At 31.4% G+C, this 15539-nt stretch overlaps 2 protein-coding genes across 2 annotated transcripts in view; one reads left to right on the top strand and one right to left on the bottom strand.

The window, feature by feature from the left end:
* Positions 1–3341: 3341 nt before the first annotated feature.
* On the bottom strand, positions 3342–3848 carry LOC136982403 (zinc finger BED domain-containing protein 5-like). Its single transcript, XM_067278895.1, has one exon. The coding sequence runs from the start codon at positions 3846–3848 to the stop codon at positions 3342–3344; it is 507 nt and encodes a 168-aa protein (XP_067134996.1).
* Positions 3849–6560: 2712 nt separating this feature from the next.
* Positions 6561–15539, top strand: part of Xpd (general transcription and DNA repair factor IIH helicase subunit Xpd) — a 78563-nt gene continuing 69584 nt past the window's right edge. The window contains exons 1-3 of the mRNA XM_067278852.1: positions 6561–6628; positions 10464–10563; positions 14024–14101. Of these exons, the coding sequence (XP_067134953.1) occupies positions 6624–6628; positions 10464–10563; positions 14024–14101 (183 nt within the window). The 5' untranslated portion in view covers positions 6561–6623. The remainder of the gene's footprint in view (positions 6629–10463; positions 10564–14023; positions 14102–15539) is intronic.

The raw sequence follows: 15539 nt of genomic DNA, 5'->3' as shown, positions 1-15539 counted from the left end.
GTGACAGATGAGACAACAAATATTGAATCACTGTTCGTGGTTTTAAACGGCAGAATTGGACAAGAACACGAATGCATTCGGTATTTGCCCCTTTTTTGGCTTTTTAGGAGATTTAGAATCGGATTTTAAGATTTATATAAATCACTCATTCTACAGAGAAAAACAGAAATGTTTAAACAAACAAAAAAAAAAAAAAAAAAAAAAAACGGGAGTTCCGTTAGAAAAAAAAAATGTTGTTTCAACAGGAAACCGAACCTTTGTTGAATGTTACGCGACACCTCCTACAACTCGATAGCCACGCGAGAGCTATCAGTTCAATCTCGAATGACAACTGATGCACTTCAACGGGAATCCGTTCGCGAGGCCAGTTGTTAAAATGTCGCATCCGGTGGCGACATTTTAAACGAAAGGGGGGTGCCCTGTGAGGACCCGAACGGGGGTCGACTAAAAGGGACGAAATTGGAGCTTTCCATTGTTTAATGGAAGTTTTTTCTGTGTATTTAAAACAATGGAAAAGAACGAATTCGAGAAACACGCGACGAGAGAGGAATCAAGTTCTGTCGCGACGATGACCTCTCCCGCGCCCTCCATCGGGTTTCGAATTGGCACCAGGTGACAATGAGAGACCAATGGAGAGGCGATTTGGGGGAGAAAGATTATAAAATCGTCGTTTCAAGGACATTCGGAGTTCTTGGTCTTTGGTTCAGAGTGCTCCGCTACTGGATTCTTGCTAAGGTTTAACAACGAAATCCGGATCGACGCTTCGAATTTGTCTTCGACCTCTGCTCCCGACGAGTTGCGCCCAGGTACAGTATCTTTTACAAATTTCTATACTACATGTGAAAAAAACGATAAGATTGCTATTGTATATTCGAATGTCAGTGGCGGAATGGAAGCGCTTACGAGACAGCTTTCAAGGCGAGAATAACTGAATGGTGTAAAGCAGCCAGAGGGCATTGGCGCATGCGCTTTACAGAGCACCAACCTCGTGTAGCTTCCAACAACCCTTAGCCACTGGGTAGGGAGCTATCTGACTGAGTGAATTGTTTAAGATTTAAAAAGTAAGGAATATTCAATGTTATTTTTATGTACGTTTCTTTGCAAAGTTATATTTAATTATAATTTTCTTTTAATTATACTGTAATTATATTGACAGATTTTCAGACATAAAATCTTTAGAATTTTTATCACTTTTAGATATTAATAATTTTAATATTATGAAAAATAATTTTTCCAAGCGTGTTTTAATTCTATAAATTAAGTAAATTTTATGAAAAATTTTTTGATTTATCTAAATTACGTAGCGAATCGCAATATTTATATTCGTGGCCGGACTATATTAACAAGTAACTCTTAGACATAAAACATATAATTAATGTCGATTCGAACAAAGACGTACTAAAAGAATAATATGATTTAATATCATTTATTTTTATGGTACCATCTACCAGTGCCTCTGTTGAGCGCAGTTTTTCGACCACGAAGGGAATTCATACATTGGCCAGGAACACTCGGTAGGAGGAAAAATTGTGGTCGCTAGCGTCGCTTTCGATAGAAAAAGAGCTTTTAAATACGTCGATGGAGTTGACGACCAGCGACTTTTATGATAAAGTAATTAACGACTTGGCGGAAAAAATCGCCGAATAGAGTTAGTTTATAAAAAATTAATAAAACAAGTTTTTCTGTCATTGTTTGTATCGTATCAATTTGTATCATGTATGTATTATTTGTATTTTAGAACTAAAATACATAAATTGTTTATTTTTATCATTTCCAGTATTTTTTTAAAACTTTTACGGAAATGTGAGGTACCGGACGGGTCTGACCCGTCACGAAAGACGCAAAAAAACGGATAATTTAGAGAAAAATGTATTAGTTTAAAAAAACATAGGTAAAAGTCGTTTGTAGTCGGACACCCATTGTTTATATCAAACTGCCAGGTAGAAACCATAAATCGCGGAAGGAAGTCCTCCTATGATTGGTGGAAGGTCGAATTCGTCTTCGATTTTGACTTTTCTCGCGCTCCAGGTAAGAGTCTCGTTACGTTTAGTAACGAGGGACCAACCACTCGGGAAGCGTGATTCAGGGGGAACGACCAATTGAAATGGATGAAAGAAAGAACGGAGATTGATATAATCTCCGACAATCGAGGACACCTGACACTCGGTTAACGTTCTGAATAACCAAAACGTCGTGTGTAAATGCGCAAAAAAAAAAAAAAAAAAAAAAAAAAAAAACAATTTCTCGTCTATTGTGCCAACCTGTAACCCGTGCCACTCCGGACTTACTCGACGAAGTCTTCCCGTGCCTTACAGACTTGTCGACGCCACTGTCCCGGGGCCACCTTCGATCGACCATCGAAGAACCACATCGATGCCCAGGACGTCCGAACAGTTGATTGTCCTAAAGCAAACAATTTCGTACATAGTGTATGTTTATTTATGTTAAAATAAACGGTTTTTGTCAGATACTTGTCTTTGTTTCTTCCGCCACCACGCAAGTACGAATGGATCCTAGACCAGTGTTTCCCAACCTTTTTTGTGCTATGCCCCACCTAAGCCTTTCAAAAATTCTTATGCCCCCTAACATATACACAATTTTTAATATTCGAAAATTGAAACGTTCACTAAAGAAACTTGAATGATTGGTTTTAGGAAGAAATCACTAGGAAATTATTGAGAAAACACAGTAAGTAAATTTTCAAAACATATAATGGAGAACTGAAATTCAAGTACAGTGTACAAAATAATTTTAATGAAAGATTTTCTATAATATTTTAATTATTAGTAATTATTTATTATTTAAATTCAGTGAGACACTTGCTCTCGATGCTTGCTGCAGAGAGATTTTATGTCAGGTTCCAATTTAGTTAACTTTAGTCTCAAGTCTTCCCGTTTAGTTATATCCAGCCGATTTCTTTTTTTTTAGCAGCAAATCATTTATGGCACTAAATCCGCATTCAGATAAATATGAAGATGGAAAAGGTAACAATAGTTCTTTTGCACAATTGGTTGCATTTGGATATTTGTTTTCGGTTTCCTCACAAAGCCATGCCATTGCACCTTTTATATTAAATAATGTTTTAATTGACTCATTATTTTGCATTTCTGCGAGATCTTCTTGGTACTGCAAATTTGAAATATCAGACAAATCCACTAACATTGGCTGCATCATCCAAGTTGGGAAATCAATTTTTTTCAAATCAGAAAATCTTTCTTTTAAATCAGCCAATAAAATTTTCAGATGATCGACAATAACAAGTATAGCGGTATCAGTAACTTCACACTTTTGGAGCCAATGAAACTTATCAAAATTTTTGTTGTAAATATTTGTGACATAATTCAATAAAGGTAATGAAACCAAATATCTTCACTTTTGCATCGACAAGAATTTTGGTAAGTTATAAGTATGGCCTCACTGTCTCTCAAAGTTGATTCATCCATTTGCGCCAAGAATTGTCTTGATTTCAGCTTTTCGACAAGTTGTTTTTCAATATCCTCACTCATTTTGTCTATTCTTCTGCTAACAGTATTGTTACTTAGTGGCATAGCTTTAACATCTTTGTCATCTTTGTCCAGAACCGTTTTAAGAAATGCTGATATTGATGGTTTGATTAAATTCTTCCCTATAGTATGACTTTTCCCAGATTTAGTGATGAGTAATGAAATTTGATAACTAGCCTCCAGAGTACGATTGATAGTTTCTTTATGAGCAGCAAATAGGCATAGAGGCTTTAATGTTACTCTTTTTTCAAAATCTTTCTTCAAAATTTGAAAGTAATTTAAATCTGAATTAATATGAGCATTGTGTTTTGCCTTCAAATGTGCCTCAAGACGACCTCGTTTCATTGATTCGTTGGTCAAGCATCGTTGGCATAAAAGACAAAAAGGTGACCGTTCATCGTGGACAGCGGGTCATAAAACCAAATTTTAAATATTTCTCCGAATACTGATGAACTTTTTTTCTCGCTTGCACCACTTATTTCCTTATGGGCTAGAAAAATGTATATAAAATCAATTAGAAACTAAAAAAAGATAATATGATGTTGGATTCATGTGAAATGGTGTAGAGCTGTAGACCGACAAAAGACACACGTTTCAAAGACTATGTGACAGTATGGTCAACAAAGTAATTTATTTTGCATAAATGTACAGGTTTTATTTTATATTCCAACTCCACGATATTATAAAATAAGTAACAATAGTACAGTGCAAACAACATATACCGTTTGCAACAATATAAAAACTATAACTAAAACTTATGTACTAACTTAAAACTAGCGATAGAAAAATTAGTAGGAAAAAGATAAGATAGGAAATAGAACATAGAAAAGATTGGAATACACGGGTTTTTTCTTGCTGAACTCTACAATCTCTGGGTAGGATACCACGTTGAACATTTTTGGAAGGTCTCTCGTTGTCGTGTTCGTTGAAGTTTCTCTTGCACTTTCCTGTCATTGCCAAATGTGACCTGGAACAACACAACTCGTGTCTGTCCACCTTGACGTCTGGCAAAGAATGTCCTTTCTCCTCTTTCATTGGCCTCGGGGCCTCGTTTATCTCTTTGTTCTCAGTGGTTCCCAGAATTGTTAATCCCACCCCAAGGGAAAAGGGTTATAAAGGAAAGTTCTAGAAGGAAAGGGAAACAAAAAAGAAAGAAAACTAAAACTAACTTAAATCAATATTTACAATAAATATGCCATACAGCAGCTATACGGTTAGCTTAAACTCTAAACAAGTCCATTTTGAATTGCCCCCCTTAAAGATCAAATTGCCCCCTTGTGGGGCGAGGGCCCCACGTTGGGAAACACTGCCCTAGACCATTACTGACGCGCAATTAACCGATTGCCCCTGGAAGTCGGCTTTTTACAGAAACACAGCTTCCCTATCATCACATGTTACGGCACGCCACTGTACAATAAGGTTGTAACTTATATGTATACATACAATATGTACCGGTACAACACACTTAAACTGATCAATTGTGAGAATTACCTGCAGTTATACTGTATTTTATAAAACTCTAATAATCTTTTAATTATAATAAAATAAATGGTTATGTTAGTTTTCCTCCCAGAAATGCAGGATAGAAATAAATGAATATGACATCAATAAAATCAACAAAAATAAAATTTTGATAATTTAGTTCACTACTTTAAATAATAAATAATGCAAATTATCAATCAATTCAATTTTAGATCTTCTTGTTCCAGTTTTCGACAATCAAATTCCAGATGCATTTATAATATCTTTTATCTGGAATTTTATTTTCATCAGTGTCTTCAATTGCTGTAGTTGCCAAATGCTTCTTACATATCAAAGGAAAATTTAGATTTTCCCTGAGTTTAGTGCAACCTCTTGGATTGATTACACTTTCATGAAGCATTTGTAAGACATTTCTTTCTTTTTCAAATAATTTAGGTTTATGTAAATTCAGCAATTGCAAATATGGACACAATGAAGGCGGACGATAAAGCGCAATTATCTTTTTTTCATCGGGAAAATCTGTGAAAAGATCTTTCATTGTTGTTTTAGTTTCTTCTTTTATCAGTTCTTTTAATTTTGAATCTTGTATTAATATTTCTCCAGGAAATGCTTCAAACGGCAATTTAACTTTTTTAAATTCCATATCAGATTGAATCACGTCAACAAAATCGAAATTAGCAAGATTTCGACAACAAATTGGAATTGACTGAGATGGGCACTTTGACTCAGAAGGTCTGTCATCAGAAACATCCATAACTTCAATTTTTTCTGAATTGTTTTCATTGATAGAAATATTAATTTCATCTTGACAATTGGACGTGGATTTATTTAAAGTCAGATTTTTATCAATAGATATAGCTATTTTATTAATATTAGGAAAATTTTCAGTATTTGAAATCGACAGACCTATGCTAGTTGTTTCAATAAATTTTTCTGAAGCAAATTTCTTAGAATCCTCGTTTATAAGACTTAGTAATCTAAGTTCATTTCCTAAGGGAATTCTTCCAAAGCATGACGTTTTTCTGTTAATGTCTGCTAAACCTCCTGCGCTCATGTCTTTATCTTTGAATTTTAATTGTTGTTCGTCACAGATGGGGTCAGATTTTCCCGAACTTGTTGCATATTCAGATCCAGCAATATGCATTTCAAATGTATTCTTTTCAGATCTATTCTTTTCGATATCATTATTTTCTTGAATTTGATTTTTTTCTGTTTCAAACATTTTGCCGAAGCTATTATATCAACAACCTGAATAAGATATTGATAGGAAATATTTGTAAGGATATGAAATTGAATTTTCTCGCTGAAGTAATCGAACGTGATTCTACAACGAGTATATTTAATCCAACAATCAATAAAGAATACAATGATATCAATTTTGTCATCAGTAACAATAGTTTTAATTTAAAAAATAATTTCAATAACATAAATTCTTATTAAATATTAATAAATTGTATATATTATTAAACATTATATTTATATAATGATATTAGATTACATTTAAATATTCTTGAGCAATTAAAATAAAAATTAAAAAAATATTCAGTTTTAGAATAGAACTATTTGTTTTTCTGATAACAGGTGGCATAAGAAAGCACGTGTAGATGTTTAGGAGGTTGTCAGATTTGAAAAGTTAAAATGAAGTAAGATTAATTTAATAATAATAATTATTTTTTTCTATGATAAGCAAATATTAAGTTTCGGTATTCGTAATTGATCAAACTAGTTTGATAACTAAATATGAATACGTTAAAGTATTTGTTATATTATAAATTTTTACTCAAGTTACACAGTGATGGACAAAAGTAATGGCGCACAGATATTTTTGAAAAAATAGTGAAAAATAGTTAGAAAAAAAGTAATTGTTTTCAAAACAAAATACATAATTAAGAACAATATAAAGTATGTTACAAAAATTTAAACTGAAATTACGTATTATAGTAGTAGTGTTACCACCCGTCCGGTTTTCACCCGGACAGTCCGGGATATGACTCACTGTCCGGGTGAACTATTAATTTTGTCCGGGAATTTCGTAGAAATTGTGAAATTACGATGAAACAAAGTTCTTGCAAATATTGTTATAAATTTACACCATTTGAACAACGAAAGATCTTGCACTCACTGAAACTCATCCTCCATTCCGCCAGGTTACTCTGTTTATGCTGACATGTGACGTGCAACCTGCTTCTCGACTTTTTTTTTTTATTGCTTGTATGTTACTCCTATGCAAGTCCCTAGTCCCTAACTGCAACTTAGAACCAGCATGCACATTATTCTTTGCATTGTAAAATGACATTGTGCATGCATCAGGAACTTCTGTTCAAACAAACCTGACCTGCTGTACAGGTCAGCGATTTTGTAAAGGTGGCAACACTAAATACGGGTGTACTATAGATTAACTTTTCTATTTTTCGTCTCCAGTCCAAAAATAGGGTACTGTTGAACTCGTCTCGGTCCCAAGTTCAAATATATAATCAAAGTCCTGAAATTCCATAGGTGGTAATCTATAGTACACCCGAAAATTTCATTTTAAATGAAATAATTCAGTGTTATACATGAATAATTTTGTTTATGAATACATAATTTTACTACATTATGTATATGTTTACTTATTTTAACAATGAAAAACACATATAATTAATTTAAAGAGATTTTAATTTTGACATGTACACTTATTGTCCTTTAGGCTTCTTTCAAAAATAATTTATTTAATAACTTTAAAAAATTTTTGAGGCACACCAGTTGAAAATCACTGTGTTAAAGGGTAACCACTTTGTGGTCAACAGATTCACTGTTCCCTGATCTACTCACATCAAGAGATGATGTCATACCACCTCTTGGTGATTTGCATTCCTTCATGTGTATTTAACAGAATATTTTCTAAAATATTTTTCATATAAAGTAATTTTATGAAGACTGCTTTTTGTTTAATATTTTTCACATTGTATCTGTGAAGGAGGAAGTGATTGTATAATTTTTTCAATGTTAAGCTTGGGTAATTATTTAATAAATATATTTTATTAACTTTTGTTACTCCTTGTATTATATGTTGTTCATATGTAGTTCTATTAAAATTTTTCTTTAAATCTATAATATATGGATTCTTTTAGTTTTTAGTTTTCATTGCAGTTTGAGTGGAAATCTGTTTTTTTTTTTTTTTTTTTTAATAATACAAGTTTTTTCAAAAGTGGTATATGTGAATCTGGCTCATTTAGGATTGTGATATCCAAGAAATTTAATTTATTTCCACTCTCTTCTTTGATATCAAACTTAGTATTTTTATCTATATTTTCTGCTGCTTTCAGAATTGTGCTACTATTGATTTCGTGAGAGTTATAAATTATTAAATAATCATCTACATATCTTAAACATAACACTATACCTGGAGTTTTATTTAGTATTTTGTCAAATTTAATCATAACCAATTCAACTAATTTAGGTCCTATTTTAGATCCCATACTTATACCTTCCAATTGTGCTTTTCCTGCTATTTCAAAATAATTATGGTCATGAGAGAGTTTAATCAGTTCTTTTAGCCAGCTATTGATTTGAATGTTTATGAGTGCATCATGAATTAAATTCCAATGTATACTAGGTATATATAATGGGAAATTTAGGGGTAGAGGATTGTAAGACTAAACATCATAGAGTGACTTCCATATAGGGAGTCTACTTTTCTAAAGTTGATAGCCATATTTTTTCTCATGGCTTTGTAAATTTCTAACTGTTCTAAATATTTAATATATTCCCACAAAGAACAGCTGAAATATTTAGAACAGTTAGAAATCTACAAAGCTGTGAGAAAAAATGTTGTTATCAATTTAGAAAAGTAGACTTCTCCTCCCTCATGAAAGTTGTTCTACAATGTTTAGTCTTACAACACTTTCCCTCTTCCTCTCATGTCACCCTTCTTTTAGCATGTGGATGGCAATCATCTATCCTGAGTAATACTTCTGTTTAAACCAGGGGTGTCCAACCTTTCAGATTCTCTGGGCCACATTGGACGAAATCATGGATTTATGGGTCGGAGTTAGCTAAAGAGCAAAAAAAAAGTAGCAAAATTTTCTAAAAAGTAGCCCAAAAATAGCCATCTCAACAGTATATATATAAAGTTTTATGGCTTTGTGAGACTTCTTTTTTGTGGTTGATGCCGTTGAAATAAATAAATAAATAAATAAATAAATAAAATAAACTTGTCAGTTTTGTTTACACGTTCATTGGGCCGCATTGCAACTTGCGTTGGGCCGCATGCGGCCCACGGGCCGCGGTTTGGACACCCCTGGTTTAAACTGTTTAACAGCTGCATTTGAATTGCACAAGACTTTTAGCTTGACAATGACCATTCAACACGGGTGAAAATATTTGTTTTTGTAGTTTCTTGCTGGATATTGGTTTTATGTGTGGTGCTTATTTTCTCAGAAAAGTGTTCCAAACATAAATAAAGTCATAGGGTTTTTACTAAGCATTCCAGGCCCTAATACCTTTGAAGAAAGAGTTTTTTCAGTAATGAAGAATAAATGGTCCGATGGTAGAAACCAGAGCCATCCAGAGCTGATCAAAATTGAACTACAAATTGTACACAATTTTCCTTTCACTTGTAAGCAATTTTACCAATTTGCAAAACAGGATGAAAAATTGTTATGGGTAGCTAAATCATGAGAGAAATGTCAGACAAAGTAAATAGCATGTTTGTTAATGTAAATAATGTTCTATAAAATGTAATAAAATATTTGATTTGTCATGGAAAATCTTTCTTTTTTTTTCCTGAAAAACATGGAAATCTAGTTGCCTACCTCTGTTCTAGGTCATCAGTGCTAATTCTTGCATTGTCTGTCATTTTGTTTTACTGCAATTGTACTTCATATTTCACTGTATTTCACTTTACTTATCTTTAAAGATAGTGATAAAATAAAATACATGGAATATCTTTGGTGGTTGATTTCCTTCTCTGTATTTCTTTATTAATGTTAATTGATACAAAATTAAATTTTTAATTTAGAAATAGTTATTAAAGCCTAAACTAGTTATACTATAGGAAACTGTCTGTTACTTAAACTGTAATTAACTGTGTGTTAATTAAATTTTTCAATAATTACAAGTGATTACTAAATCTGATTAGTTATCATTAGACAGTTGTCTTTGACAATTTTAAAACAATTATTTTAAAAAAAATTTTTTTAATTCATAAGATATCTAGTAGTATTTTTCTCTTTTTTTGTGGGCAATATAGATCAGAACATATTATTTTGTATATTGATTGTTATTTTACTCTGTTACATGCAACAGAGTTGGACTTTGTAATATCCTGATGTAGATATACTGTTACCAGAAAATGTATATCATATTCTAAGAACACTAGCTAATGCTTGTTTATACATGTTCTAGAGAATTAAGATTATTAGTAAAGTTTTTTGTTTAATTTATTATTTATACACAGTAGTTATAATGATAAATGATAAAATACAACATTTTTTGTAGGATTAACATTGATGGATTGCTTGTCTACTTTCCTTATGATTATATTTATCCTGAGCAATATACATATATGCTAGAACTGAAAAGATGTTTGGATGCAAAGGTTGGTTAAAGAATATTAATGTTATAAATAAAGATTTAAATAATAATTAATATAATTTAATAGTAATAATAATAATAATATATTTTTAAGATCAGTTTTAATAATTAAAAATTCTAATATTAAAGAAAATCTTGATTTTATGTTTTTAAGCAATAATAAATAGCAATTTTTAAAAGAATTCTTTATATAGAAAAAAAATTTCAAATAAAACAAAAAATTTAATTTACATTATTGTATATTTTTCTATTGCAGAATTATATTCCAACAAAAAATATCATTTCAATTCCAATATTATACAGGATTTTCAATAATCTATAAAAAAACTAAAAAATAATATTCAATATACTAAATATAATTCATACAAAAAAGAATATAATTTATAAAAAACAAAATATATTCACTTAATTATTGCAACAATGCTATAGCATGAAATAGAGCATTATATCATTACCGTGACAGGTAACATTTAGCTGTCACATGTGTCAAGTTGAAAATGTTACACTGTGAAAACTATAAAAGTATTTGGTTTTTCATATCTAAAAACTGGTATTTTCATTTCTGAACAGTACTTTCTTAATTGTAATAATCTTTCTCTAAAACTTGCTATTTATGGGGACATACTTCCCATGTAGTTCATAGATGGGTTGCGCTGCACAGTGTCCAAATTGCTACTTGGTGATCTTTTTATTAGTGCTGATAAAAATATACTACTGGCTATAGCAAGTGGTGATAAAAACTCTAATCTGCTTGTTTCAACATTCAGTGTGAAATTGAGTCACAAATCACACTTCAGGAAAAACAGCAAAATGTCGAGCTTTTGTACAGCATTTTATTTTTTTAATTGTTAATATTATGGACAATTTCCTTGTGCATTCATGTTTGTTACACTTCAAATATCATAATACCAGCATTACTTAAAATAAATATGAAGAAATAAAAATTTTATTTAACAACATAAAATAGTTAATCTACAGAAACTTGTTTTTGCTAAACAGGAAATTACGTCACAATTTTTAATCTCTTGTTTTATGATAGGAATAAATAAAGCACAAGGAATTCCTTTATTTATTTCTCTCTTTAAATATACCCAACTGCTCTGACACCAAATGCTCTACTGGAGCCTGCAACATTATTCACTGACTGATCAACAACAGCCATAATAACATCTTTAATGATTTGTGCTCTAGACTGGATCGAAATTCCAGATATTTAGTTTCTTTAAATTGAGTGATCAATCTCCTGAAAGCTTGTGGCATCAATGAACCTTGGCATAAATTCTTACAACAGTGGAATCCCTGAAGTGTAGCCACAGCAATGCCATTTTTTTCATAAAACAGCTTTACAAGAATTGGACATTTAGGCAAGGTGATATTATGGCCATTGTAGCTAATAAGAATGACCTTCAACACTTGTGACCACTTTTATATTCAGAATTTGGCTGCAACATCATCTATGCTTAGGAAACTTTTGTTTTTGTTGCTTGCAGCATCAAAATTGATATGTTTTGTTACTAATGTTTGTTGTGGAAATGTCTTCTGCAATGTTCTGAAATGTCACCTTACCAGATTTGGTTATATTTGGACTGCTAAATATCTCCCGGATAATCATAATTAAAATACCCCTACATATAGTTATATAATATTACAAAGTTTGAAACTAAAATGTTTCTAATATTGGAATTACTACTTTTGAACTTTTTGATATATCTAGAGAAACATTAACATTCTGTAGTTTCACATAAAATTATAATAGAATTATCCAAATATGTTCCCGAAGATGATTATACATATCAACAGGATAATATCAAATTGTTAGTTTTAAACTCTTACTCTATACTTGCTTTTACTTTCAAAATTAGTCCAAATCATTGTAAATAACATCTGTAATTAGGCTTAAGTATTCTCTGCAATTTCCTGATCATTAGATTATGTTATCATGTAAGCAGATTTTAAACTCTGCTTCTCATTAGCACCCCTCCCCATTAACTCTACATCTGCGATTGTCAAGAATTCGGAGAACTGAGGGATCACAAAGGGGAAGGAATAGCTTGGTCAGGGGATAGAAGAGAGAAAGGTTCCCACCTTTCGTGCTGGACATATGTGAAACGGATGTAAAATTCATTTGTGCTTGTGATCACCTTTCTTTTTAGTTCAATTATTGTATTCTTAATGTTTGTGATATTACATATCATAATACATAAAAGTATAAAGTATTCATCTTTATATATATATATATATATATATATATTATCATTAAACTGATTATATATATATATATATATATATAATCAGTTTAATGATAATATTTGAAACATCAAAATATTATTAATGTTACAATATTTTGATATTTTAAATAATATGTAGTTAATTTGTCTTCTTTTATCAATTATTTTACTTTTATAAATAAGTTAAAAACTCAGTAAATAAAGGATTACTTCAAAAAAAAACTTAAAAAGTATAGACATATGAAAGTTGCTTTAATGAAATTTAAAACAGAACAAAGTATGTAAAAGTATTTTTAGTTGCCAGTTTTCAAATATCAACAATTTAGAAGATTAGAATGATCGATTATTTATTGTGACATTGTCACAATGCCAGGCTGCAATTTTTAATCATATTTTTAGTTTATTTTGTTTAAAATATATACTTTCCACCTCCAATTAGTAGTGTTTTGCCCCTGTACATCATACTTCTCCTTTAACAATAGAGTTATGCTTATCATCTATTAACTGCTTTCAGGGGAAAACTTTTGAATTGAAATAATATGACTTTCGGTTTGCATCGGAAGTTCATATATAGTTAATTGAGGCCTCCTTCCCCTAAGGTTTCCATATCTGGTCTTGGATTTCATCTATCTAATTTTGTTCTCGAGATTAAGGAAAGATGGACAGACAACAGTGGGAATTTATAGGTCTACAATTTTTTTCAAATTGCAGTCCAACAAAGAACTGTTGTTATATTAATCAAACTGATTTGATTTAATTAAAGCAATTTTTTTATATCTTTTAATCAATAATACAAGAATGTAAGGGGCTGTCCATAAATTACATCTGCATTTTTCTTGAAATTTTTACTTTCCCTCTCCCCTTATCCTAGTTTGTCCAAGTTTCTGTAACCTCCTTTCCTGTTTGGATGTCCAACAAAAATCAGCTTCCCATAAAACCTTTATCACTTTATGAGTGATAGATACCATAAGTAGAAACGAAACATGCAAGAAATTTTGAAATAAATAAACTGTATAAAATTTTATGAAATAAAACAGATGTCCTCTGAAGCTGAACTTCCCCCCCTTGTCTGACTTGCCACAACCTCTTCACTCCCTTCAAATGTGGACGTCATTTATGGACAGCCCTTAAGCATTTTAGTGTTATTGCACAATTTAATTAAGTTAATTCAAGCAGTTTATATAAAAATATATGCATGTATATATATTACTAAAATTTATTTTTTTTTTGTAAAAGGGTCATGGTGTTTTGGAGATGCCATCAGGAACTGGAAAAACCATTTCATTGTTATCACTTATTGTGGCTTATCAGTTGGTAATTATTGTATTTCTTAATTGAAATTTATTATTTTTTTATTTAATTAATATAAAGAAATAATTGATACTATAGTTTGTCTATGGAAAGAATCAACTTGGGTATGAACCAGTAAACATCAGCCATTGATTGCTTAGTTGTAGCAAGTTACTTCCAGTTTCTTCCTCATTTGTTAAACATGTCACTGTCATTATAAACAGTGTTATGAAAGCTTCAAATTCTGGTATTGGAATACAAGAAAATTTGTTATAATAATTGTTTAAATGCATGATTCTTTACAGTTAATATAGTTGAGTCTGCATAAGTTGACGCCCCAGGGGAAATGGAAATGTGTCAAGTTATCCTATATGATGACTAAAACAAACTTGGAAAAAAAAACCACAAAACTATAATTAGGAAAATACAATAGTGCTTTATACAGTATGTGCAATGTATCTCTCTGACCATCCATCCAGGGCTGAATTTACATAAGGACATTTGGGGCCGGTGCCCATGGCCCCCACAAAACTATGTTTAAACATAATTTTTTTTTTCCTTTAACTGTGACAGCCTAGTCATAGCCTAATCATGAGGGCCACAGGCAAAGAAAACCAAACCTGGGAAAAAAACCTATGGAACATCGGAAAATTTTGGGAAAAAATTTTACATAGGTATTTTTCAATTAAATTAAAATAATTAGTTTTACACAATAAAATATATGTATGTTTACCATAACCTTATTTTTAAATAAAATTTACAACTTTCTAGTTGAAATCTAGTTGAAAGTACAGTATTTTGTGTAAATTTTCTAAATCATCAAATTTGCCTACTCTTATAGGGGGACCCCATCGAATTTGTGCCCAGGGCCCCTGGATTGGTAAATCCGGCCCTGCATCCATCACTGGCACTAAAGTTGGTTTCTACTCCCAAGTACCTCAGTGATTTCCATCATTTTTTGTTTCAGTATTGGTCCTGAAACAGGACGATTCAATGAACGAATTTGCTTTAGCCAATGTACCAGAGCATCTTCGACATCTTTGTATGGTGACTTTCTCTGGTGTTTTCAAGACAGCCAAGAAAAAGTTTCTTAATTTCCTTTTTTTTTTCTTCAGGATTCACACCAATGTTGTTCTCAGAAGGTTTTTTTGTTTTGCAAATTCAGCTTGCAAAGTTTTATTACATTCAAGTTCATATTTCTCCTTCAATGTAAGCATTGTTAGGTTTCAGATACTCATTTCCTACAGAAATGTGAAACACTTGCTGCAAATAATGCAATGAAATAAAAGATGAGAGAAAATGCAAAATCGGATTCTGCTGTGACATTAAACTGTGTGATGTGAACTCATTTTTTTCAGGAGGGGAGTCGACTTATCAGACATCTAAACAAGTGTGGGACAGAAAAAATATGTTGATTTATCCAGTGGTGACAAGTTAAACAGTATCAAGTAAACCAGAGTTT

Source organism: Centruroides vittatus, unplaced genomic scaffold (assembly GCF_030686945.1).
Source record: "Centruroides vittatus isolate TY-2023 unplaced genomic scaffold, ASM3068694v2 contig_824, whole genome shotgun sequence".
Lineage (NCBI taxonomy): Eukaryota > Metazoa > Arthropoda > Arachnida > Scorpiones > Buthidae > Centruroides > Centruroides vittatus.
The sequence above is the reverse complement of the archived record's forward strand: the minus strand, read 5'-3'. Positions and strand labels throughout refer to the sequence as shown.